At 35.3% G+C, this 26,951-nt stretch overlaps 2 protein-coding genes across 16 annotated transcripts in view; one reads left to right on the plus strand and one right to left on the minus strand.

Moving 5' to 3' along the window:
* wdpcp (WD repeat containing planar cell polarity effector) overlaps positions 1 to 26,951 on the minus strand; it is a 131,319-nt gene that overhangs the window by 100,244 nt on the left and 4,124 nt on the right. The gene's annotated exons all lie outside the window — the stretch shown is intronic.
* Positions 965 to 26,260, plus strand: ugp2b (UDP-glucose pyrophosphorylase 2b). Of its 11 annotated transcripts, none has more exons than NM_001443934.1 (11): positions 965 to 1,012; positions 1,324 to 1,464; positions 5,765 to 5,898; positions 7,709 to 7,816; positions 15,805 to 15,990; positions 17,744 to 17,877; positions 19,039 to 19,336; positions 20,404 to 20,601; positions 24,816 to 25,058; positions 25,262 to 25,366; positions 25,461 to 26,260. In NM_001443934.1, exons 1-11 carry the CDS (start codon positions 997 to 999, stop codon positions 25,566 to 25,568), a joined length of 1,671 nt encoding a protein of 556 aa, NP_001430863.1. In that variant the 5' UTR covers positions 965 to 996; the 3' UTR covers positions 25,569 to 26,260. The 11 variants fall into 11 exon arrangements, with proteins under 11 accessions (NP_001430863.1, NP_001430864.1, NP_001430866.1 ...); NM_001443935.1 differs by having other exon boundaries at positions 1,340 to 1,464; NM_001443938.1 differs by lacking the exons at positions 965 to 1,012; positions 1,324 to 1,464 and adding exons at positions 1,880 to 2,287; positions 3,477 to 3,994.

The following is a 26,951-nucleotide window of genomic DNA, read 5'->3' on the forward strand; positions in this document are numbered from 1 at the left end:
TATATATATATATATAGTTTACAATGTCTAGAACAATGTCTAAAACTTACAAATCACTAGTCAGTGCAATTTCATACATATTGTTCAGATTAAGAATATTTTTTTCACCTATATTTTTTTCAAGATAATATTTTTCCAAAAATAAGGAATATTGAACGTGTTTTGTGTAGCATAACATGAGGTGTATGAAAGGATGTCTGGATGTTTTATCCTGCAAGGTCACTTTTTTTTTCTTCTTTTTGCAGACGTGGCTTGCCTTCTATGTTGCCAAATCACAGTAGAAAAACATTTCTTTTAAATAATTACAGTTTTATAAAATAATAGTTTTTATGTATAATTGGCTTAAAAATACAGATTTTCAGCAATGAATTTCAATATTTATATAGATTTGGTGCTATTATCCATGCTACTACAGTATTAATACGTGTCATAGTAATGTTTCATTCCACAAAAGATGACAAAGAGATCATCGTATTTGCCAAACAAGCAAACAAAACACAACCTGCAGTGGTTCCCAAAGTGGGGGTAGCGGGACAATTATGGGGTCGCTTTGTGGTTTCCAATTGTAAAATACATTTATTAAAACTATTAGAACAACTATTTTTTATCCATTACCCACAGAAGATAAACAATATTAGTTAATGGTTCTTAAAAACACCAGGGTAAATTTTCAAATACAAATTTGCAATTAAATAGAAAAAAATTAATACAGACCACAACTGAACATTGAGGATGATCTCTGTGGCAGTCTCACCAAAAATAGACTTATGCTAAAACATTGTCCACAAATTTATACAGGCCTACTGCTTTGCGTGCAACATTTGTATATTTATAACTACCTCTGAGGAATGTCGGGGTCACAAGTCACTGGGCTTGCCATACTGGCATTGTTATATTGAGATTCGTGGGCTGAAATGGTTGGGTACCCCAGCTATAAAGGATAGCACTCCACAAGTAGCTTGTTGATAGAGGACATGGCAACACTATAGACAACCAATGAGAAACACCTCAGGTAAAATACTGTGCTCTCATTGGTTCTTGTGAATTTGCATATTTCCTTTTGGGGTTAAAGCCACTCAATGCTATAATAAAATTTGTATTTTTTAACTTCACAAATTATAAAGAACCGATTTATTTTCCTTTAAGATAATAATAAAGTGTACATGTATACTTTCCTCAATCGCCATTAATAATACTGAGTAATATAAACTGCTTAAAATGGGTGATATGTGACGAATAAATTGTTGGCAAGTAAACAGGCATTGTAAGCTAACACATTTTCAGGGTATGATGTTAAGGACAATTTTAAAACAATGTTATAAGTAAAGCACTTCCGCAGTGTGCCTATGACCCGCACTGCTGGTTTACGAGAGAAGAAAGTTGGTTGGCTAGCGAGGAAAACACGTCGCTGTTCCGGAACAACCTTCAGCAGCTGCCCAACAGCATCCTCCTCCAGCTTGCAGAGTAAGACACTTCAAATATACTTTCACATTCGCTTTGCACTTATATTTTACCACCACAAAACCACCTCCTTTGTCGTCTTCCTGAACCACGTCTAAAAGCGACGATTTTCGATGCAAAACCATCGAGCATCTCTCATATATAGTCAGGAGAAAACATCGCTGTTCACTGTCTGCAAAAGTACTGACGAAAATACTGCAACAACGCGTGCAAATCCATGTTTAACGATGCTGTTGCGACGACAAACATTCAAACTCGTATTATAAGAAAATAGAGTATACAGCTGATTAACTTCGCCGACAAAAAGAAACAAATTTGACCCTAAGGACGCGATCCGGATCGGGTGGACGTGAGCGCGTGATCGTGCAAGGGCTGATGTGACGTGTCGTAAATGACGGGCTGCGCGCGAACGCAGTTCCTTCACTTTCTTACACACAGCAGGGAAGCATATTTCACGGTTTGGTACAGCACACAGTTTCCTTAAAGCAATAAATGCTCTGTGAGTAAAGGTCGCTGTTTATTCACCATGAGTTACTCGATAGTCAGTGGGAGGAGAGAAAGAGAGAGAGTAGGTTGACTTAAAAGCGCGTGAACGGTAGAGGAAAGCGCTCTTCAACAGAATGAGAAAATCGATCAGCTGACCTTCTGTCTTAACACTACTACCGATAAGCTTCGCATACTGAAAGGATTGTATTTGCGTTTCCGTTGTCCCCATGATTTAAGCGGATTTATCAAAAAAACTGGATTATTAATGTTGTGATAATTAAGAGCAATTAATTGAGTTTAAAGGACAGAGACATTAGCAGTATGTCGCTTTACGTTGAAGGTAAGAACTTGCATACATTTAGTTTCTTTAAACTTTATACATGACTTTTATACTCGTTCTTAATTTTAGGTCGATGTCACTGTTATTTAGGGATAAAATAGATCGTATTGCAGTGTGAACAAGCTGTCAGTTGAATTCAGATGAGAGTGAGAGCTGAATGGACCCCTCAGTCTATGCTGTATGATACACTGGGAAAGTTGCTCTAGAAATGTGGCTAGACTGAATTGGAAAGATTGTACCGTGTAGACTGTCAGTCTGTTCTTTGGTTTGGTTTGGCTGTAAGAAGTCTGGTTCTCTGACAGCTATTCATTTGGCCTGACAGTGTCTGTAATTTAAAAAGATTTTATATTGAACTCTATTATAAAGGATGCTTACTGAGTCCTGTGTCTGCTTGTGTCCAACAGTATTTCGGATGTGCAGTCTGATCTAAAAGTATGAGGTCACGTTGAAAATCTTGAATATGACATCTTATTTAAACCTATAAATAAAAAAGAGCTTTACGACTTTGGAATTAAATGAACTATTGTTAAATAAAGTGCCATTCAAAAGTATAAAGTAATTAAGACTTTTATTCTTTTTTTGGGCGGAAAGGGATGCTTGAAGGCGGCTTTATTTGTTAAAAACAGCAACATTGTGAAATGTTATTACAATTTAAAATAACTTGTATAATTAGATATACTTTAAATACTGCAGTAATAGCATCAAATTACATTAGTTTCATCATTCTTCTGAAATAATCATAACAAAATGTTTTGGTGCACAAGAAATTTTAATTAAACTTAAAAAAATAAATAAATTTGTAAAAGCTGTGACACATTTTTTCAATGTATGTTTGAAGAACTGAATTTATATTAAATTGAAAAATATTACCACTACTTTTAATCAATTTAATGAATAATTTCTAAATAATATAGTTTTTCTAATAAAAATAAAAGCAAACCTTTGATGGTGTGAGAACATGATTCTGTGCTTTGTATGGGTAAATATCATGTAAGCAAATTTGAACAATTCATGTAGTGACCTCTTACACAGTCTGTCAGAAGTTTGTACTACCCCAAGGAATCTTTGCCAATTTTCTTTAAGTCTAAACTTCAGTACTAAAGTAAATAAAGCAAAAGAAGGACATGCAAATATACACTTTCAGTCAATTTCTTATGCCCATAGTATCTGGTGGATTCTCTGTTTGCAGGTGCCCTTTGACCCTTGTAGAACTCGTCTGATGACAGCAGCTTACTGAGAGTTTATGGATGCACTTCACATCATGCATTCTTTGCTGTGAAGAAAAAAGGAACACCTTTCTTCAAACAAACTGCATAGAAATGAACTGCTCATAGAATCATTAGTAAATGTCATGTAGTATATACATTACTGCTAATGGGGGCACTCTGACAGACTTTAACACTGTTAGAAACTGTCTATATTTACCCCAATGAGCTATTTCTAACTTACCTGAACCTAAAAGTTTCTCTGGCTGGTGAAACCAAATGTAATTAGGATAATGCAGCAGCATTAAAGAGCCTTTATCATGCAGTCAGAATCTAATAAATCCATTAAAACCCATCTTTCAAAAATGATGTACTTAAACGTTCTTTCATATTTGTATATATGAATATGAAAATTAACCCCACCTCCACTACACCACACCAGCTCTGACCTGCCCCAATTTCTTTCTTCTCTCTTGACTGAAGTAGCAAACACTGCACAATGGCAAGTGGCAATTTTGGAAAAATGATTATATGTATGTCAAATATTGCAGTTTCAAGACTGAATTTAATCAAACGCTGAATGGATTATTGTCTGGAACTGTACAGAGAGCTCTTCTTCGTGTGTTGCTGAAAAGTTCTGTTATAATCAGTTAAAAACTATAATGCACAATTAATCTGGGATATTATTATCATATTGGGTGTTGAATGAAATTTACCTTAAACTAGTTAGCCATTGCATTCCAGAAATAGATTGCATCTTTAAATGAGGGTATTCTTGCTTTAGTTTGAGGGTGCCTAAGAACCTGTAAATCCCCCATAACTAGACCTGGCTCTCCACTATTGACATGAATTGAATTTTGGTTTGACTAGGTTATCAAACAGCTAATATGTGGCTAATGTTGCCCAAACCTTATTGCTGATTTCTATCAGCATTCACATTTTCACCCCAGGAAGTCTTTAAATAATGTTTTTATTTATATTAAACTAATTAATTAAGATTTTACCACTATACATTTTTTGTTTTTTGTTTTGTTGTAGACTTTACCAAAAGTCCAGATTAATGTAGCATTGCTAGTAAAATTACCTCTCGCATCACCCCATCATTTCTTCTCAAACGCATGAAGCACAAATCAATATCTCATGTACCTTTATTTATTTATTTAGTGGGTAAATAGCTGTACAAGTGAAATATTGTGCAGTCAGCTGGTCATTAAAGCAAAATAACCCCGGCTCATCCTGTTAGCTGACTGTACATTATCACTGCCTGCTTTATCTCCAGCTCCTCCAAAGAGACTCTATCTGTATAGTGAATAACAGTGTTTGCTTAATGACTAAACAACTGACCAACAGTTCAATAAACTATGAATCAATGTCAAGATGCTGTAGCTTTACATGTAGGTATGAATAATGTTAATGCTCGTACAACAGGGGTAAAAAAATTTGTTGCATTAGACGCACAAATACAAATTCTAAGAAATCATAAAGGGTGAAAGGTGACTGTCTTTTAGAGGCAAGGTAATTAATTAAATGGGTGCATGAAGAAGAAATGTAGTCAAACAGGATTGACTCTGGTTCTTAGAGTTCAACCAAGGTAAAATACGTGCTGTTCATGGTGCGTATCTTGTTCTGCCTGTCTTCCCAACTTTTATATCTGCCTCAACTCTCCAATAAATAAAAATATACAAAATAATAGTAATTAAAAATAAAGTAATTCCTCCTCAGAGGAGTAATTAATTTTGAGTAGACCTTATCAAACAGAATTTAGCTTCGTGTTTGTGGTAGAACCGGAAAATTTGAGTCACACCTTAAAGTACAGCCAATCTTAATGGTTGACTTTACTGCAAATTAACCTCAAGCCCAGTGATTGATGTGTGTGGAGTTACACTCAGCAGATTCTCTCGATAACATATCTATGCTTTTATGGTTTGTGGTATATGATTTTTTTCATTGTGGGCCACAATGATCAGGCAAACTACTATTGAAACAGTTTATATTAGCAGACAAAATAAGTATTAAAGGGGACATATTATATGAATTTCACCTTTGCATGCTCTTAGAACATAAAGGGGCATATACAGTACACACTGTAGATATAATAAAAATGATCAGTGAGGTGTTTTGAGCTGAAATTTCAAAGACACATTATGGAAACATCTGCAACTAATATATGAATGATATTTTTGTTGTTGGGCTATCACCAAACAAACTGTACATGTCTTTGGCTTTATATTATGAGAATTTTCACATTAATAATGCTTGATTTTAACTGCAGGTCTCAGTAAAGAGTTATTGAGCAACTCCAACGGGATGGCTCAGTTTCAGGAAGTGATGCGACAGCAGCTGGAGAGCTCTATGCATGTTGAGCTGGAGAAACTCTTAAGCACAGCCAAAGGTGCAGGTGCTGAGGTAAGATATAAGCTAAAAAACTGAAGAAAAAAAGCTCATTCTACCTTGTTATCATAAGAAAATATATATGTACACTACCTTTTGAAATTTTGGGGTTAATAAGATTTTTTATAATGTTTAGAATAAATTAGATAACTAGAATAAATTCATAACTAGAATAAATTGTTACAAATGTATTTCTCATAATAATAATAACGATAATAATAACAAACATTTTTAGAAAGAAGGCTACTTGATTATTCTTCTTAAATTTAAATTTAAGACTTCAATTCAATTTAAAACTAAGTAAAAATGGCCTTATGTTCTAATAAACTAATAATTGTTCCATCTGACTTATGATTTTATTATACTGGATATCATTTTTAATTATTAAAATGAGCCTTGTTTGCTTTGCGCCGCCCCCATGTCATTTATTATCCTTAAACATTAGTGCATAAAAAAAAAGGAGAAATCAAGTGATCCCTTAGTACGTGGCATACTGAAGTATCCGAGCAGCAGATGAATGATATGACAGTATGACAGACTAGATTAGATCCTCTGTTGACCTGATGTTGAATTAGCCTCATCATGATGTAGCTTCTCTTTTTTTCTTTGACTTTTCTTCAGCCCCTATGTACCAGGTTCCTCCTCGTCCCCTTTCATCTTCACCCCGTCTTTCATTTTTTAATGAAATTAAATTGTGAGCTAACTTAAGCAGGTTAGATAGTAAACCTCTGAGCTGTTTGGCGTTTCCTCAGCACCAGATGGTAATAATTAGGCTTTGCTGTCATCACAGTGACACATACTGACCGATTGTGCCACCCTCCCTCTCCATACACAGACTCCCATAATCCCACCCATACATTTACTGCCAAATGACGTATCAAATTACACACCCTGCTAGCGCAAATAAAGTATGATAAGGAGGTGGGATGTTATCATGTTTACAGTTCATAGTTGTGCCACGTTTATAGAGACAACCACATGCTTTTGTATATGATTTATTTCTGATAATAAAATAAATTCATAATAATTATTATTCTTATAAAGCTATGGTATACTTTGATTCTAAAATTCTAAAGTAAAAATTATTATTTTGTTAGCATTTTCTGATTTTACATGCAGTCCTCTATTATATGTATTTTATATATATATTTATTTTACACTCTAATATACATGTATAAATACATTAAATAAAGCAGCATTTGTTTTTTTTATATATATATAAATACCACTAGTAATAGTACAGACTATACTGAAATGTTATGCCATCCCTAAATGCATATTATTTGATATAAACGTGTTAAGTTCTACTTGACATCTACAGTACTTAAGTGTTAACTGCTGTTCTCATCAATCAATATTGCCCCTCCAGCTTCTTTCAAGGTTTATTTATCAACGTTACACTTTGATTAGAGTACAGCATTATTGATGTAACTTTAAATTCTCAGCAGGCACAAGGAGTTTTATGGATTTTCATCAAACAGGTTTTATTTTTAATGATGTGCTCAATGAGAAGCCTGAGTACCCAGCGATCTTTCACAGCAGGGCTTTAATTATTTCAGATGCCTTTAGGAGTTTTAATTGCCAGATTGTACATACCAGGGTTATAAAGTTATGCCTGCAGGTTTTTTAATGCTGAAAATTTTGCATATTTATTTATTTGAAAAGTTAACAAGTAGACTAGAGTAATAGTAATGCAAATCATTGCAGAATAGTGACAACTGATCCTTAGAATAAAATCAAGTCAAATGTAAAATGAAGTAGAAATCCACTCCACAATAGGGCACACCACAATAACTATTACAGTATTTCCTATGCTCTTCCCCAGGTCTCTAAAAAGGATTTTGAAGGCTTCAGGAAGTTATTCCACCGATTTCTCCAAGTCAAGGGACCTTCAGTAGAGTGGCCGAAAATCAACAGGCCCCCTGAGGACTCTGTAAGATAAACAATTGATCATACGCAAACCTATTTCTTACTCTCACTTTATTCTGTTGTATGTTTTTCTTACTAAATTATGTTTGTCATTTATTATTTTAATGGCATTATATGTTGCATAGAGGGTTAGAATAGTATATGATGTCTGTTTTGTGGGTGCTGTTGTGCAGCAGTTCTCTCGTCCAAAACTAATTTCTCCTAAGATAAACAATAAATATTACCTTAATGCTGACTCACTCATATTTTTCATTGAGCCCAGATTTTGATTGTATAGACTAAAAATATGCAGAGAACGTCAAGCCTTGTATATCTATACACACTTCAGTAATTAAAACAGACGGGCAGCACTCAGAGCCTCTGCTTTGAGTCTCATGTGTGGGCATCAGTATTGCCGATGGCTCTGGGAATTAGCCAGCAGTGATTAAAAGCTGTCCATATTCCAGCTTGAATGAATTAGCTTGACATTCATTCACTTGTACTTATGTATCCAAATACTTTTGGTCCAGTTAGATTTACGGTATTAGCTTATAGATTTATTCTGTTGAAATGACTTGAATTGATGAATTGATTTAACACTGATTCATTTTTGTAGGCAAGGATGTAGCAAAAAATCTATAACCAAAAGTGTGTCTCAGGACCTTTTACAGCTGGTTTTAGCATGTATTTTCAGTGATCTGATCACAAGGGGTCAACTGAGACTTGTCACAGTTTATTCCACCTGGTATTAACATGCTTTCAGTGCAACATCTATGTACTACTGAGTGAACAAATTCATGTTATGTGATGCAAAGTAGCTTGTTTTAGTGCACTTCCGTACAAAACATCCCATAATGGTCACGTGTTGGGTCAGTCGGTGGAAACTAGATGGTCTTTTGTGGCCATTTGATGAATTTATTGAAATACGTTTTTACACTACCAAAAAAATCTAATCAAATCTGTTTTCAAGTAAATGGAAGTGGTTGAAAGTGGACAAGCTCACAGTGTTTTAGACCCCATTTACACCTGTGCTTAGTGCCATCCACATGTGATCGGATTGAAGAAATAGAGTATTAATACTAAATATGAATTAACTTTTAATTAGGCTGTGTGTTTGTGTTTCACATAAATAAACCAATGTCAGTCAGCCTCCCTTTGTGTCTGTGATGATTATGCAATGTTCTCTAAGAGCCAAAAACCCACACACAAGCCATTCAGCTCTGTGAGGAACCACGTGCAGGCTGTACTATGAAACTGCCTGTGAAGTGGTTGATACTATAGGTTAAGGCACATAGCCAGCTTATCTGGGCAGGAAATTAAATGCATCACTCCAGAAATTCCTGTTGAGTGAACATACTGTACAGTATAGGACATTTAAGTGAGGCCAAGCTCCTTCCAGACTTTTGCGTGTATACATGGGAATTGAAGGATATTTGGAAAAGATCCGAATGTCAATAGTTTCTATTTCCAATTCTGGTGTATGTTAGTAACTTGCTGTAATATGTTTGGTTTGGGATGACGAACTGAAGGTTTGGCTCTCCGTTCTTGTTCCCTGTAATATCATTGTTCCCTGTAATATCATTGTAAGTTGAGGGTGTGTCATCGTGTGCGTCTTTGGCAAAAACAAATGGATTAATTCCCTGTTAAACATTTCCTGGTTGTATTAAGGCTTATGAGTCCTTGTGTGTTGCCACATGACGTCTGGATCCTGAATCTTTTTACTGCTCCTATTCCCATTTTGTAGAACTGTGATATAAGTGTGAGGCATTTTATAATATTATTTATTGCAAATAGTAGGTTGCTTAACTGCAAGTGCTAATTTAATGAATTGTTTCCTACATAAAGCCACAAATCAAGTTTCAGTGAAAATAGAAAAGTAATAAAGTAACATGCCTTATGTGTACCGTAGTAATAATAATCACTGTGGTTGTCAGTTTTTATTAATTAGACCCAAGATAAGTACCTGATTGAAATGTTTGTGGTGTAAAAATATCAAGAGATTAGAACTTTAGCCCAGAACTCTTTGCCCAGATTTTGTGTTGAGTTCATCATGACGTTTACTCCATTACAGCCCCACCCAAGCTCACTTCAAAATCCAGATTAACTCAGGCTTTTTTTATTGAATCATATTTTAACTAATCTTATTTTTTTACAAAAAATTACACTAAAATATTTTAAAGAAGGCTAAAAAGACTAGTTAAATTATGAATATTAAAAAACTGCTTTATAAGACATCTTATCAAGAGACAGAGATTAATGTATGTATGTTTTTAAACAGACATTACATGATGCCTATGCCTCCATGATTAAAGTCAAATAAATAAAACATCCTATTCACAAATCTCTCTTTTAAATTCATATTTTAACAGGAAGCTACACAATATTATATTTGTGCATATACATTAGATTAGTCAGTACTGAAGCCAACAAAAAAACAAATCTAACAAAAAAAAACTTACCATAACGATCCAAAAACTAGTACAGCCAAATTTATAGAGAAATAACCAACTTACATTATACATGAAGTCACACGGGTTCCTGGTTGCAAAAAGAGACCAGTTGCAATAGCAAACACGTTGTGTTCTTTGGTAGGATGGCAAATTCGTAAAATAGAATATGTAACTTTTACTGTACAACACATTTCTTTTAATGCCAACCGCAGACATCTTTGGCTAAACGGGAGCTGAATCAAGTGACAACCTAATTAAAAATGCTGGACTGCAGTTTCCATGTTATATCAAGTAAGTTCAAGCTATGCTGAATCATACATATTACTCGTTTTTGATTGCAGCAATGATTTCAGCAAAAACAGTTGAATATGGTGAATTAAACTGCCGACACTGAATGCTTAGAATGAAATGTAAAAATGTATGTTCGCATACCCTGCTTTACAGGTGCAGTTCGCTGTGAGAATGCAGTTTTGCTTGTCGATGATTAAGCCAGCCCTTGTACAGTTAAATCTTTTTTTCCTTGTGTTTGGCTATGCAGAACGTCGGTTTTTAGCACTATAGTTTTGAATCTGGTAATCATGGAACATTATTTCTTGCACATGACCACATAGAACAAAGTTGTTGGCATCCAAAGACTTGTAGGCCTTTAACTTCTCTCTTGTAAAAACACTTGAAGTTTCAGTGAGATAGTTGTATATTTGGGGCTGGATGCTTGGCCATTTCATCTTATCCAATATCCATTGAGAGGGTGCTATCGCAAATGGACCCGTCAGACAAAAGCCGGTCACTTAACGTTAATTTTGCCGAAAAACTGTGCTTTTTATCACTGGGTGACGAGCTGTTATAACACACTGAAAGCATTATATAAATAATATTAAATATATATAAATATATATATATATATATATATATATATATATATATATATATATATATATATATATATATATATATATATATATATATAAATATATATATATATATAAATATTTAATAATATTATTTGAATTTCTAAGACAACAACAAACTCTCTACCACATCGGGTGTCATTCTCTCGCTGTAAATGCTAGTGCTCCCGTTTTTTTTCTGTAACCTCACTGCGCGTGCATCCTGAATATTAACAAACATGATTAATCGTCTATATGTTATAGAAAATATTATTAAATACAACTTTTAAAAGGGGGAGAAATCAAGAGAAGCAAAAAAATAAAAATAAGGGTTTTTTTGTAATATTTTGCTTGATTTTAATTGTATTATCTTTCAATTTTTAAATGTGACTAAAAAATTATTTTTAATAAATGTATCTGTTTAATAAATCTGTTTAGTTTAAATTCACCAAAATACATATTCACTGAATATGTATATCTGCTTTTTTCATCCTTTAATAATCAAAATTATAATGTAAAATGTTTTTTTTCCTAAGATAAAATGTCTTATTAATAAAATATAATCATAGTTAATTTGTCGAATAATTAAAAACAAAATGAGTAGATGATGAGGTAGAGTTTTTTTAGTTAAGATATTTAATATAAGGTAACCTATTTGGCTCCTATTTGGGTTGTGGATGAAATATATGCTAAATTATAATTGTACCCGGGTAAAGATAAATCGAGAATGCTGCACTGGCCCTGAGCCATCATTACAGTTGAGAACTGTTTGTTGACTAAGAATTCCTAAATGCAGGAAATGTCCTGTAACTATTCTGCATAATTTGCATGCATTTATGGGAAAGGTTGTTCTTCCTGTTTGAATGAATCTAATTCTTTCTCCTCTCAATTCGACACATTTTAAAATGCATCGCACAGATTGATATTCTTAGAGGTAATTTTCAGGTTCAAATGCCTTGTATTACCTCTGTCCTTCAAGTATTCCCATCAGCTTCTATACAAGTTGGAGAAGCTCTTCTAAGGTGCTTGCGCTGCAAACAGACTTGAAATTGTGGCTTTCTGACTGAGCTAATTAAATTCTGGTCTTGTGACTCTGTGGGAGCTCTGAGGTTTTATTTATGCGTGCGTGCGTGTGTGTGAACAGATTTTAGTTTTGAGAAACTGGAATGTGGTTGACCTAGAAACAACATTTTAAAAGTCTGATTCATCCTGAGCACCAGGTTGATGGTTATAAATCCTATCATTCATTCATTCATTCATTCATTTTCTTTTTAGTTTAGTCTCTTTATTAATAAAGGGTCGCCACAGCGGAATGAACCGCCAACTTATGCAGCAGATACCCTTCCAGATCCACCCATCACCGGGAAACACCCATACACTCTCGTTCACACACATACACTATGGACAATTTAACTTACCCAATTTACCTATAGCGCATGTCTTTGGACAGTGGAGGGAATTGGAGCACCCGGAGGAAAGAATATTATCATATTTTTTCTTTTATTTATCAGCAGTTAGGAGGTTATTTCCTGAATGACTGGTGAGTTTATTCAGTCAGTCATGTTTCATTTAGGGCCACAGGGGATGTGGTTTGGAGCTAGTCTCATGTTTAGTCATATGCCTTTTCGTTGGCATAATAATGACCCCTGAGCTGCATTGTTATTATTTATTAGCCTGCAATTGGCCTGCATTTAGAAGAATATACAGTATGTGTATTCTTGAGTCAATTTGGATTTTAAAAACAAAGGATGAAGGATTTAAATGCTGTTTCAATTAAACACAAAATCAGCTATGCAATTAAACAGGAGCACCTAATTAGAGATTCGAGACATTGGGTCATAATCATGAAACTTGAGCAAAACAAGTTTCAGTCCAAATCTATTATGCTTATTATAACGCTGAATTAATCGCTATACTTAGGAATAATTTATAAATGATTTACATAGAAATCTGTTCCATTAATAAGGTCTGCTGACATTGACTAGCAAGGGGAACAACAAGCTAATGGGAGGAATCTCGGCAGAGGCAGGATTGATATACTGCATGATGGGACTTATGGAAAAAAAACACTTTAATTTACTCATTTAACAACACTTATCCAAACCTTCAAACACAAGAAGAAGCATTTAACAGAGAGAGTAACAAAATAAACATAACTATACTGCATAAATGTCTCCAGGAGCCATAGTACAGCTAAAGTTAAAAAAAAGTAAGTGCTACTTTAAGTGCAGAAGACCAGTAGTTTGTTTATTGATGGTATATTAACACAACAGATAAAATGTGCTCCACTATATCCATTCATTTCTCTCTTTCTCTAATATGCAACTGACTATTTTCTTGTGCGTTTTAACACACAGCTAACATCACACACATTAATCACTGGTGCTCTTGAATGATTTTATGTCATGAGTATTAATGTGTGCCATTATAAATGCTTGTGCATTTGCTTGTTTGTTGGCCTTAAAAATGCAGTCATTATAGTGTAGATACTGTACTTTTCAGAGCTGTTATTAATTCCAGGGTTGTCTAATGTCCTTTCATTGAAAATAAAATAGGAATGAACTGAGTTTAAACAAAATGGCAAAAGTACATTTTAATTACTTTCTACAATTATACTTTCTATAACTACTAATTACTTTAAGTAAATAGTAATTACTGTATGTATTATGGTATTGGTTTCCAATACCTTGCTATTCTAATTCAGTTTTTCTGGCACAATCTTGTGAAAATTAATTTGAATGTCGTGTAGAAATAAACTTTGCTTGTCATTTTATAACCATGTGGTTGAGTCCTGACAGTTTGTGGAGCAACAATTCTGCTCTTGATTTGAATAAATACACAAGGTCATTGAAAAGGATTTTCTTTTTGGAACAACCTCTCCGGCTGTTGTTCACCCTAGGCAATAAGCAACTCTGGGATTTCAGCCACCACTCTCTGCTGGCACTTTAACTGTTTAATCACTGGGAACCTTGAGTAATGCATATAAGAAAAAGCATTAACAAAATGATACTCCAGTGTTTCCTCTAGGATTTTTTTCCACCAGTGGCGGCAGCCTTTTTTTTTTTACGCAGATCTACCGACTACCTGTGGCGTTATTATTTCAATGACAAATTTCTTGAGCGCAGTATTAGAAGTCGGGATCACAATTATGTAATAGCTTACGAGCATGCGAATCTCTGTGCTTGCGCGACGATTTCCTCTGCTCGTGCACAAAACTTCTTGCACGCCACCTCAAATATAAGCTGCTTCAAGAGCGTGCAGATCTTCATGTGCGCTCTCAAACAAACACTGCTGGGTGCGATTTAGTGTGTTTATGTAACGAGTATGTCTCCAGCATTTATTAGATTTGCTGGGAATATTTATGAATGTCTCCAATAGTCCTACAGAGTAGCATTAATGCGTCCTTAAGTAAAGTGAAACAGCTATAAACTCCAGCAAGATAAAGTCATTGTTTGCAGAGCTCTAGACCTTTATCTAGAAAGTATACTTATGGAAACTGTGTTCATCTTAACTAAAAGCTACGTCGTGTTTGCTGACCTCACGCATCACGCACCTGTTAGCCAGTCAGCATGTCACCTTAAAAGGTAAACAAATGACGCAAAGCACTACTACGGTTACAGAAAAGTTTGTGCTATTATAATTCACTTACCCTTTAAAACGTTTTGGTGCAATTATTACCCGCGATAAAAAATAAAATGTTTTGAATGAGAAATTTGTAATGTAGCCGTGGCGGGATGAATTTTGGCGTGGCGCCCTGCCATGGAAGAATGAATGTAGCGGAAACCATGTACTCCTCCTTTTTTCTCATGCGATTGATGTGGCTGCATATGATGCAAACCGTGTTGTATCCAAGGACCCGACGGCTACAAATCAACACAATTGTATGGAAAATAATTTTTTCCCTTCAGACCAATCAAACCTCACTTCAAGTTCACAACCATTTGGTCAGCACTATCACTTATTCACAGATCATTAAATAATACCACACACACACACATCCAGAAAACCAAAATTTCAACCACTGAAATTCTGAAAATCATTCTCTTCGACTGTCTGTTTATGACATGGACAAGTAGCTGTGTGAGAGATTCATGTTTATTCTTCATTTTTGTAATTATATCAGAAAGTATGGCTTTGTGCTCTGATTATTAACATCTGTGTGCTGGTATAATTTACTGGAAACCAGCTCATCAGTAATGTCCCATGGCCCTTTGCAAAAGAAGAGAAATTAAGAAAAGGGAAAGGCTTCTTCCTTTCAAAAACGAATCCATTCTCTCCTTCCTCTTGCCTGTCCTACTTTCTCCCACTTGCCCTATTGATCTGGCAGTCAAACCGTTTACTCTGTTAATCATGGGCATTTGTTTCTGCCTATATGAGAAATGTTCTGCTTGCCTTTTTCGATATATTGTTTGTAAGTTGATCCTAGTGAATCTTTAAGACTGACCACAGTAATGATCATAACAGCACACTGCCCACTTGTCTGACTAATGTCTGGCCCCTTTAGTCAGAAAACACACGCACATGCCCATAGCAACAGCATCTGGATGAAATTTAAAACTTCAGTGTAGTCATTGGATGTGTCAAACTTTAGTCCTTAAAATATAATCTTCCAGATTGTGAGAGAGTGTAAACATGCCCTGACTGATGGTTGTTTATGTTTTGCGTCTATGTTTCAGATCCAGCCATATGACAAGATCAAGGCGAAGGGTCTACCTGACAACATAGCAGACAGTCTGAATAAGCTGGTGGTGGTGAAGCTGAATGGAGGTCTGGGAACCAGCATGGGCTGCAAAGGGCCCAAGAGCCTCATTAGTGTCCGCAACGAAAACACTTTCTTGGACCTAACTGTTCAACAGATCGAGGTTTGTTATATGATACTGAAATGTATAAATTCAGGTTATACAGTAGGTCTGTAATATATCAGTTGTTCAGAAGGGGCTATAGTGGCACTGCTAACTAGCCAACTGCCCCAATGGTTTGTCTAAATTCTTTGTTGATTTCCTCCATACATAAACTGTACTTTATAACAATGTCTGCATTTTGTTTTTAAAATACACATCATAACAATTATTTTATTTCATTTCACATTTTGCTAGATAATATAATTTAAATGTCATTCAGATGATTTAATCCATAAAGGATACACATTCGATTATTGTCTCTTTAAATGAATCTCAAATAAGAGAGCTTTTTAGATGTGGAATATAAATCAGTCCAGCTGTGGAAAACACAGCAGCTGTCTCAGACATTTGAAAAGTGAGCAAATAGACCTCCACCCAAAGGTCTTAAATCACAAACATATGCTCCTCTGTCTTTCCCTTTTCTTGCTCTCCTCATCCACAGCTGTAAAACACAGGCACATTCCTTTATTTATACAGAGCGAGCATTTCAAACCAGCAGCAACAGGATCTGTGCTAGTCATTTTCTCAGTGCCATGGACTGAAAGATAGGTAGTGAGCATGAAAGAGAACTTTGGGTGAAACCAAAACAGAGAAGGCTGTGTTCTGGGCAAGAGGGGAAAAAAGATAGGACCAAATACTGAGCCCTGTGGGACGCCCTTGCTGAAGAACACTCAGCTCACTGTCTCTTCGTCAGACTGTTTACCTGCTTTATGTTGTCAGATACCCCACTCACTGAATAAGGCACATTAGTACATGTAAATGGGTAATCTGTACTTCTCCCACAGAAATACAGTCTGGCGTTTTCCTGCTTGGCAGGCCTTTTAGCAAGCCCTTAGGCCAATTTATACCAGTTGGCTAGGACTTATGGATACACATTTATTACAGAAAACTGACCTAAAATATAACAAATCTAGTAGTTAGTAAAAGAGGATGCTTTACAAAAAGTGTACACTCTCCAAGATCATGGAAACCAATGTTTTAAGACAATGAGGATTATGTTTGTTGGTTTTACAGCACTGTGTTCAGTACTGTTTGTTGTTTGCTTATGTCATTTGATAGGGCGATTGATAGGCTTGTCACACCTAATAAGATAGGGAGAAATATTTGTGTTTGTTTTGTATTTTAAATAATGACTCGTCATGGAGAATGGGCAATTAGTCATGTCATGGACAATTAGCCTTTTTAGCAAATCTGTCTAACTTTTTTTTTCTAACATTATTACAGTAAAAACTGGTGTTCAAGACTGACATTTTGGTCCAAAATTAAGTCTTTCTGTGTTTATTGTAGCCCTGTTGATATGTTCAGTTCTGTTCTGACTTATTATTGACCATTTCATTATGCCAGTCTTAACAGCAGAAATTAGATAGGAGAAATGTCTACATCCATCTGAGACAGTGTTTTATCAGCTTGACTCTAGTGTTAAAGATCACAAATTTACAACATCGCTGTCTAAACAATTACCTCTGATAATCTTAGTTATCTAGAGCTAAATCTTACAGCTAAAACAGAATATGCTGCTGAATTTGATGAACCTGCCGTAGTGTCTCAGCCCCTTTGAACCTTTCAAACCAATCAGTCTGTCTAAAGTCATGGCATTGATAAAACTGTAGCTTCACACTTCACGGTCACTGTCAAGTGGCTTAGAATGTTGGAAGATAAATCTTAAGTTAACCTGCTTGATAAAATGTCATATTTTTTCCTTTTGTCTCTTCAGCACTTAAATAAAACGTATAACGCTGATGTTCCATTGGTGCTCATGAACTCTTTCAATACGGATGAAGATACCAAGAAGATCCTACAGAAGTACACGCACCACAGAGTTAAGATACACACTTTCAACCAGAGCAGGTATTTTCCCCCACACACGTACAAACACACTTATTAACCTGACATTAAAAAGGCAAACACTTTTACATAACTATAATTGATACAAACCTGTACCTGAAACTGCATCTTTTTCATTTTTCAATTTAAGAGAGCCCCAAACTAAGGTTTATCTGACTTTCTGTAGTAACTATTCTGAGAATAGCTAAGTAAACACTTAAACCACAGATATCTATGTATAACGTTTACATAATTTGAGCTGAATATAACACTCAGCTGATGACACATTGCATGAGCACACACATCTAAACAAAGACATATTTTGTAATTGGTACAGAACCCCCTGCCCAAAAGCGTTATTTCTTCACTTTTATGTGTGCTGCTTACCCTTAAGCTGGAAACACTTAAGTTTTGTCAAAACAAGTTAAAGATTGATGAGGTTTCTAAGCAATAATGGGGATATGTTAATATTTGATGAGCTCGTCAGAGCAGAGATTTTTCTCAAAGCTTACAACAGACACTTGTGGGATATGGTTACATGTGTTATTCAGAACACATCACTAAAAGACGGCACATTCAGACCCAGTTGAAGCTTGTGAAAGAGACAATATGATAAAAGAATGAGGAGGAGGATGAAGGCTGCACAGAAATGTTAGATGTTTTGCCTGGCTTCATTTGACCTTAATAAGCCTGAAATGCAGGAGTGAGAAAAGATTTTAGAGTCCATCTGAAAACATATTTAACAAAAAAGTAAAAAGTTTTGCCAATACACAAGGCTTAAAGTGTTTTTTTTTCTCGTTTTCTATAATTAAAGAATGCCAATATGATAATAATTTCTATATTATCAACTTTTTAATGTTAATTAATTATTTGATTTTATTTCATTAGTATTTCAGTTTATTTCTCACTTTTGTTTTGAAAAAAAAACTTGTCTTTTCCTCCTTTTAGGATTGCAACATAAACATCTTAATTTTTAATCAGTTGCTAAGGAAGCATTCTAATTTCCACTCATGTTTAGTTTATCATTTAACATTTCATTTTATTTCAGCTTAATTTTATTTACTAAATGTAGTTCCTAAAAGTTTTAGTTAATAACATAATAATAACAGAGACAATTGTAAATGTAACCCAGTTTTACTATTCTATATTAGGAATCTCAAACTTTTTGTTTCCTAATTTTTCCAGGTATCCACGAATAAATAAGGAGTCTTTGTTGCCAGTTGCTAAGGACATGGGTATGACAGGAGAGAATGGAGATGTGTGGTATCCTCCTGGACACGGTGACATTTATGCCAGCTTTTATAACTCTGGTCTGTTGGAGCAGCTCATCGCAGAAGGGAAAGAATACATTTTTGTATCCAACATTGATAACCTGGGTGCAACAGTAGATCTGTATATACTCAACCATCTTGTGAGCCAGCCCAATGGCAAACGCTGTGAGTTCATCATGGAGGTCACAGACAAGACTAGAGCTGATGTTAAGGTGAGAGGATTTTTTTTTAATACAGTAATGTCAATAAAATAAACAATATAGCTAAAAAAAACAATATTGAAATCCGTTTGGAATCAAAATTTACAATGTATATTTAGCTAGATCACATTGTTATTTTTAAGATAAATAATAAAACCAGGGCAAGGCAGTGGCACAGTAGGTAGTGCTGTCGCCTCACAGCAAGAAGGTCGCTGGGTCGCTGGTTCGTACCTCGGCTCAGTTGGTGTTTCTGTGTGGAGTTTGCATGTTCTCCCTGCCTTTGCGTGGGTTTCCTCCGGGTGCTCCGGTTTCCCCCGCAGTCCAAAGACATGCGGTACAGGTGAAATTGAAAGGTAGGCTAAATTGTCCATAGTGTATGAGTGTGTGTGTGTGTGGATGCTTCCCAGAGATGGAAGGGCATCCGCTGCGTAAAAACTAGCTGGATAAGTTGTCGGTTCATTCCGCTGTGGCGACCCCGGATTAATAAAGGGACTAAGCCGACAAGAAAATGAATGAATAATAAAACCATACAATTGAAAAAAATTTGTTTGTTTTGAGAGTTTTTAATCAAAGTCTGTTTGCGATTTAGGTAATGATATGTAAAAGAAAGCCCCACCGCCTACTCAGTATTCAGTTTCAGTTGAAATGGCCAGTTTCAATCAACTCACTGGAAGAATTTTATCTGACCTTACACCCTTATCTAAAAAATTTCTAAGTTTAAATCAATGATAGTGTTTTAAAAATTATTCTCATACATACTAGTTGCAAGAAGTTAAATTAAAGATAAAAGATGTTAAAGCCAGAAGTAAACAAGGTCACTCCATAATTACTAATTGTCATCCACATACTGTATATATTTATCCTTTTATTCAATTCAACTTAGACTGCAATGAAGGTACACATTTATCACTTCTTTCCTGGCCTTCTTAGTGTGATGTTCTTCTTTTATGTCTAGGTTAATCCATTTGCTTGGATACAAAAATAATCTGGTGATGAATATAAATATATGCAATGTATTTGTGGAAAACAAGATTTATGTGTGTTGCACTCTCACTGAATGTTGTACATTTGTGTTGCAGGGAGGTACGCTCATTCAGTATGACGGTAAGCTTCGGTTACTGGAGATTGCCCAAGTTCCCAAGGCTCATGTAGATGAATTCAAATCAGTGACCAAGTTTAAGATATTCAACACCAACAATCTGTGGATCTCTCTATCTGCCATAAAGAGACTACAGGAACAGAATGCCATGGACATGGAAATTATAGTCAACCCTAAGGTAGGGAAAACTTGAGAACAGAAATCACAACTTGTGTGGAAAAAACAGGACATATCACAAGACTTCATATAAACCTTCATTAGTGAGGTGTAATTGAAAAAAAAATTAGCTTCACACAATGAGTGTTGCCTTACTGATCTTTTATTATACCACGCTGTAAATGCTCCTACACACAGTTTTTCTATATCTATTCTATTTCATATTAAAAGCTGCTGCTGATTGCCGTTGATACCAAAATATCTTTATCTAACAGAAAGTGCAGCAAAATAGTTTGAGCGCCTATTCCTGACAAGCAGACATGTATGATATTAGGTTGAAGCTGTAAAAAACCTGACGGCATGCGCGATCACCTTTACAGAACAATACTAGCAGAGTGCAGTGCATATCTGTGATCTTCCGGGAGAGGTGGAATGTCTGGCTTTGTCCACTACATTTCTTTCATCATCACTATATTTTACTGGGAATCAAAGTGCTCCAATACATGCGATTTTGAATGAAGTGGGAGGCTTTTCAAGTTCCTCTGCTAGCCGTTGTTGTTGACTGATTAACATGCGCTATTCACATGAACACAACTTCTCTGTGTAATTAATTACTTGAAGCAATTTTGGCAGAACAAAGTGTATTTTTGTGTGATTAATCTGTGGGTCATGTGCAACCAAACTGTAGGGCAGATCACAGATCAACTGAAAACTGTTGAACACCTATTTACAAGTCATGCCTCAGTTATACTAACAACAACAAACAAAACATCTGCATACTGTAGGGCTGTGCAATTAATCAAAAATACGGTTTCGATTTCAATTTTGGCTTCAAGCGAATATGAAAAACCATTAATTGAAATAAACGATTATTGCATCATATACCGCCCCTTTCCAGTTTTACACATTTGTTGCTCTTCAAAGCTCAGCTTCACATGAAAAGGACTAAAAGCAATTACTGTTATGTAACTTTTGCAGCACGGGATGCGCATCTTTCATTGACATACATTCGAATCATGTTTTTAAAAGCGCGAACGAGAACGCATGCTTCTGGGTGTGTGCGCCGCAAACACAGCATGCGGTCAGCATTCATACACTGAGACGAGCAGAGCACACACATCTAAAGTCATCTTAACACGAGCGCTTTAATTGTCAAATAGGTGTCAAAACGCGGTGCTTAGTGATTATTCATATTAACCCTCATTTGTGTAATAAACGAGTTGAGAATCAAAAGACACGTGAAAGAGAAACCATTAAAGTGACAGCACATAATATTCCTGCTGCCGCCTGTTTTTATCGTTATTAATCAAACAACAAAAGGAGAAAATCCCTCACTGCTCTTGACTGAAGGACTTTTGTAGCTAAATTGTTTTTTCTGACAGTGAAGATGCTTTAAGAACAGTTTGTTTCATATTTTTATTCTATTGTATTTATTTCTCTTTCCTTTGCAGGGAGGAAAGCTGAAGTTGCAGTTGAAGTCAAAATTATTAGCCCTCCTGAATTAATAGCGACCCTTTCCCCCCAATTTCTGTTTAATGGAAAATATTTTTTTCAACCCATTTCTAAACATAATAGTTTTAATAAGTAATTTCTAATAACTGATTTATTTTATCTTTGCTATGATGACAATAAATTATATTTTACTAGATATTTTTCAAAATACAAGCATTCAGATTCAAAGTGCAATTTAAAGACTTAATTAGTGTAATCAGGCAAGTCATTGTATAACAGTAGTTTCTTCTGCAGACAACCAAAAATATATATTGTTTAAGGGGGCTAATAATATTGACCTTAAAATAGGTTTCAAAATATTTAAACCTGCTTTTATTCTAGCTAAAATAAAACAAATAAATAAATTTTTAAAAATATTATAGGAAATACAGTTAAAATTTCTTGCTGTTAAACATCATTTGGAAAATATTTAGTTTTTAAAAATTGACTTTAACTGATAATCGTTTTGAATAATCATGATTACAATTATGACCAAAATAATCATGATTATGATTTTTCCCAAAATCAAGCAGCCCTAGCATACTGTTAAAGCCATGTCAGTTTAAACGTCTGATATAGATCATTTTCAGGGATGTAAACAATGGTCCCTCCAAACATATTTCCTGTTTTACATTTTTAATTTCTTTAGCTTCTGAAAATTCAAAAAGCCACATATTCATAAATAATGTTATGATAGCTGTTTTAACATTAAGTTATGATTGAATTGCCTCTTGTTAAAGTTATGAAATAGTTTGATAACAAGCAGGAAATGTTCATGGGCTAATGACATCCCCACAGTGAAATGGTTTTTACTAAGATTTTACCAAGAAGGGAGTGCAAACAGAATGCCAGCTGTCAGGTGTTGTGTTGCATAAAGACTAAGTACTGTTTTGCGTCTACTGTCAAATGCACACAAAGTCAAAAATACAAGTTCACAGAATCTTGATCATGTCATTGTAAACAGAGGAAAATCCCAGCATCTTGGACATTTCAAAAACACACTACTAACACAACTCAACAAAGCATCATTTCCTTTGAATACTTTGACAGACTATAACAAAACATTAGCCTATAATTAAGGCATGTAAGGTTAAAGGGCTTTCTTACTTTTACAGATAATTCCATTTGGAGTGGACTTTGTACTCTAAAAACATTTTCATGCTCAAACATCAACAATACACACAGAAAAACACAATATCACTTCTTTAAAATGGTTTCAAAGTATCTCCCCTTAAGCATCTTAGAAATTTCAAAACCATTTCAAAAACATTTTTAAAAAATTGTTTCCTTAAAACTGGACTAGTCATACGGGAAACCAGACATTCGTCAGTTTCTTAAGAAAAGAAATTTGTTTCCTGGATTAATCAAAATGAATCCTCTTCATTTTATTGTGAAGCACTATTTTTAGATGTGCAAAATGTATTTCTCTGTACTTTTTTATTTATTATACCTTAACCACCGAAGCCATATATTGTGAATGATTTTTTTTTTAGCAGTAATAATTAATTCTAATAGAAATAATTTGATAGTTCATGGCTTTAAAATGTGATCAGTGGGTTTTGCTGTAAACAGTATAAACCATAAATCATTATACTGCAAATCATTTCTCTTGGGTTTTCTGTTCTCAGTCCATCACAGGCGACTAAAGAAATGAAAGGTAACCATAAGATTTGAGATGTGTTTGCTTGTGTGTCAGTATAAAAGTTCCTTTTGAGGACATTCAAGGGCATCCTTAATTGGAAAAACTCTTGATATGTAGCATAAAATAGCTATTTTCCAATTTACACTGTGCCCAACAAACCTATGCAATATAGCATTTCCAATTTCCAAGGTAATTTGTCTGCACACACAAAGCTGTTTATGATAGTGTAGAATAGCATGTCCTCATTTAGATAGCTGAGTATGTGTGCGTGTTTGCAAAGTAGTACAGTCCAGCAGAGCTTAATATTGTACACTGTTTCTCTCCCTAAGGCCCAGGCTCTCATCCAGCAAGACATATTAAACTTAAATTTAAGCTTGTTCTAGATTTATTGTCTTTCAGTCCCTCCTGTTCCTTAGCCTAGGCCATTTTTACAATGCAAGCAGTTTCGCTTCTTACTTCACCAACATCACATTTAACATGTCAATTTTTTAACTCCATTTCCGATAAAACTTTACTCCTCTTTGGAGACTTCTCCAAACATTTAGTCTGCTTAAGCACTGCCCCTTTCTCAATCAAATACAAACTGAAAATTAGATCCAATCAACAAATGTTGGATTGAACCAAGTCCTCTTTCAGTCTGAATTTACTTTCATTTATTCTTTGAGCAGATGGTTTTATCCAAACTGATTTACAAATAAAAACATGGAAGCACTTAAAAAAATCATCGCTATTTTCATTAAAGTGCAAAATTTTTGGATTTTGAGAAATGATATTATTTTAAAAGTGCCCTTATTTAGCTTTTATTGAATGTTACCTTTTATGCAGTGTAAAATGTAAACCATCTGCAAGCTCAAAGTACACACAACAAATGAAATGGTTTCCTAAAAGAAGGAAATGATTCTTGTGAACCGCTGAAACAAGCAATCAACAATTCCAGTTTCACATCCATAACTAATCTACATTGATCCGTTACAGTTTTGCGCGATGTCAGCTATGGTCTTTTCATTGAAATTTGGTGAAGTATGAATGTGCACTGAAAATGTTAAGTATAAATATTCCACATAGTTGCTGGAAAATGTTTCAAAGATTTTCCTTTTTCTCAGACAATAGACGGGGGATTGAATGTTATTCAGCTGGAGACCGCAGTGGGTGCTGCCATCAAGTGCTTTGATAACGCCTTGGGCATCAACGTCCCACGCAGCCGCTTTCTGCCTGTCAAAACCACATCTGACCTCCTGCTGGTTATGTCCAACCTGTACAGCCTAGATGCAGGGTCTCTCACCATGAGCGAGAAACGAGAGTTCCCCACAACTCCTCACGTCAAACTGGGCAGCTCCTTCACCAAGGTACCTTGCCTAATGAAGCATTCACAACAAATGATCCATTCAGAACGCATGGTGTTCTTGCACTGTATACTTTGAAGGCATGATCTCTCAACATTTCTAAATCAAGACAGCCATTAAAATTCAAAACTTTTGTTCTTCTAAAGAACAGTCATCCACCAATCAAACATTTAGTTCACCTTAATCTAATTCCCTCTATTTTTCAGGTTCAAGAATATATCACACGCTTTGAGAGCATTCCTGACATGCTGGAGCTGGATCACTTGACAGTGTCTGGTGATGTGACTTTTGGAAAGCATGTTTCTCTGAAGGTAAGAAAACAGTCAAGGTCTTATGAGACAGATTCTGCAATGAAGATATTTTGTTGGAAGTTAAAGAGTTTTCTAATTCCTCTGTCATTTCCAGGGAACCGTTATCATTATAGCGAACCATGGAGATCGAATTGACATTCCAGCTGGCTCTATGTTAGAAAATAAGATAGTGTCCGGAAACCTTCGGATCCTGGACCACTGATGCATTTGTGTAGAATGACCTGGATAAAGAATTATATGACAGACCCACACCTGCCACTGTCCATATCCTGACCACGGCCACAAAATCAACATTCCAGTCCATTCCATGATGGAAAATAAGTGTTTGGGAATCTGCAAATCCTAGAGCACCGACATTTCTATGTCAAGAGACCTAGATGCTGAATCACTTGACCAACCAACACCTTCCACTCTCAGAGCCGCTATCAGAGATGCTGATCTCAGCACCAGTGATCCCATTTCAGAGACATTTATTTTTTTGAAGTAGCTTGTGTTTCTTTGTTTGTTTTCTGTATCTTATTGTTTCTCAAATGTAATGTACGTCACAAATCTCATTGTTTTTTAGTTTTTTACTCTGAGAATGCAGTATTTTTCTCTTGTCGTACCTATGGAATCACGAACTGACCTTGCAGCGTCTGTGTCCTACATGCTGAAAAATGTGAAAGGAGTGCAAAGCAATAAGTGTTGTGTGACAGTGAAGGCTGACGGTTCCGTCTTTTTTTCTAGAACATGTTCTAGATCCTAAAAATTCTATGGAACTAAATAAAGTGCAATATGGAACAAGAAGAACACCTACGGCTGAGGTTTTCCTTACTGCACAGAGGGACTAGCGAGAAGTTCCTTAGAACCACATCTATTTGTTAGTACAGCAAATAATGAGCAGAAGTAAAAAAATAAAAAAAATTTAAAAAAACAGGTACATGTATGTGCACAAGTAGGTGGGAAAGAACGTTTAAAAAGGGTCTAGCAGCAGAGTACGAGGGCTGTACTGAAAGTCTCCCAGACTCCCTGGAGGCAGGAGGTTATTGTGTTCCACTGGTCTGTTAATGTGAAAGCAGCCAAGCATTAAACTCGCTTTTAATAACCAGCACACGGAACAAGACACACACACACACACACACACACACACACACACACACACACACACACACACACACACACACACACACACACACACACACACACACACACAGTGGTGATCAAAGAAGGCCTGAGATTGTTGTCACAGCCAGGCAATCGCCTTTAGCTTTTGACAAAATGTGAAACTACAAACGGTACAAATCTATGTGGCCAAAAATTATGCACTGACATTAAAATTCTGGTTGATCGTTATCTTTATGTTTTTGGTGATGATACTTTGTCTAAATACACTGAAAAGAAATCATTTTGAAAAATATTTAAAATGCTTGTTAATTTATGCACCAGAACATATAATGTCATATAATCGACAGTTTAACTATACATATAATACAGCTTAACTTTTAGGGGTGTGTTAGATGTTTGTCCAAAAACATTATGTAAACAATTAAAATACTGTAGTATTTACAACAACCAGAGGTCCAGGAAGAACAATCAACTCGTAGTA

This window comes from Danio rerio, chromosome 17 (genome assembly GCF_052040795.2).
Source record: "Danio rerio strain M-AB ecotype USA chromosome 17, GRCz13ab, whole genome shotgun sequence".
Lineage (NCBI taxonomy): Eukaryota > Metazoa > Chordata > Actinopteri > Cypriniformes > Danionidae > Danio > Danio rerio.

Bases quoted from the DNA above. Each gene is read 5' to 3' on its own strand.
- ugp2b (NM_001443934.1), top strand. The intron at 7,817-15,804 runs GTAAGATAAACA...TCTATGTTTCAG, and splicing joins ACAGGCCCCCTGAGGACTCT to ATCCAGCCATATGACAAGAT. The intron at 15,991-17,743 runs GTTTGTTATATG...TTGTCTCTTCAG, and splicing joins TAACTGTTCAACAGATCGAG to CACTTAAATAAAACGTATAA.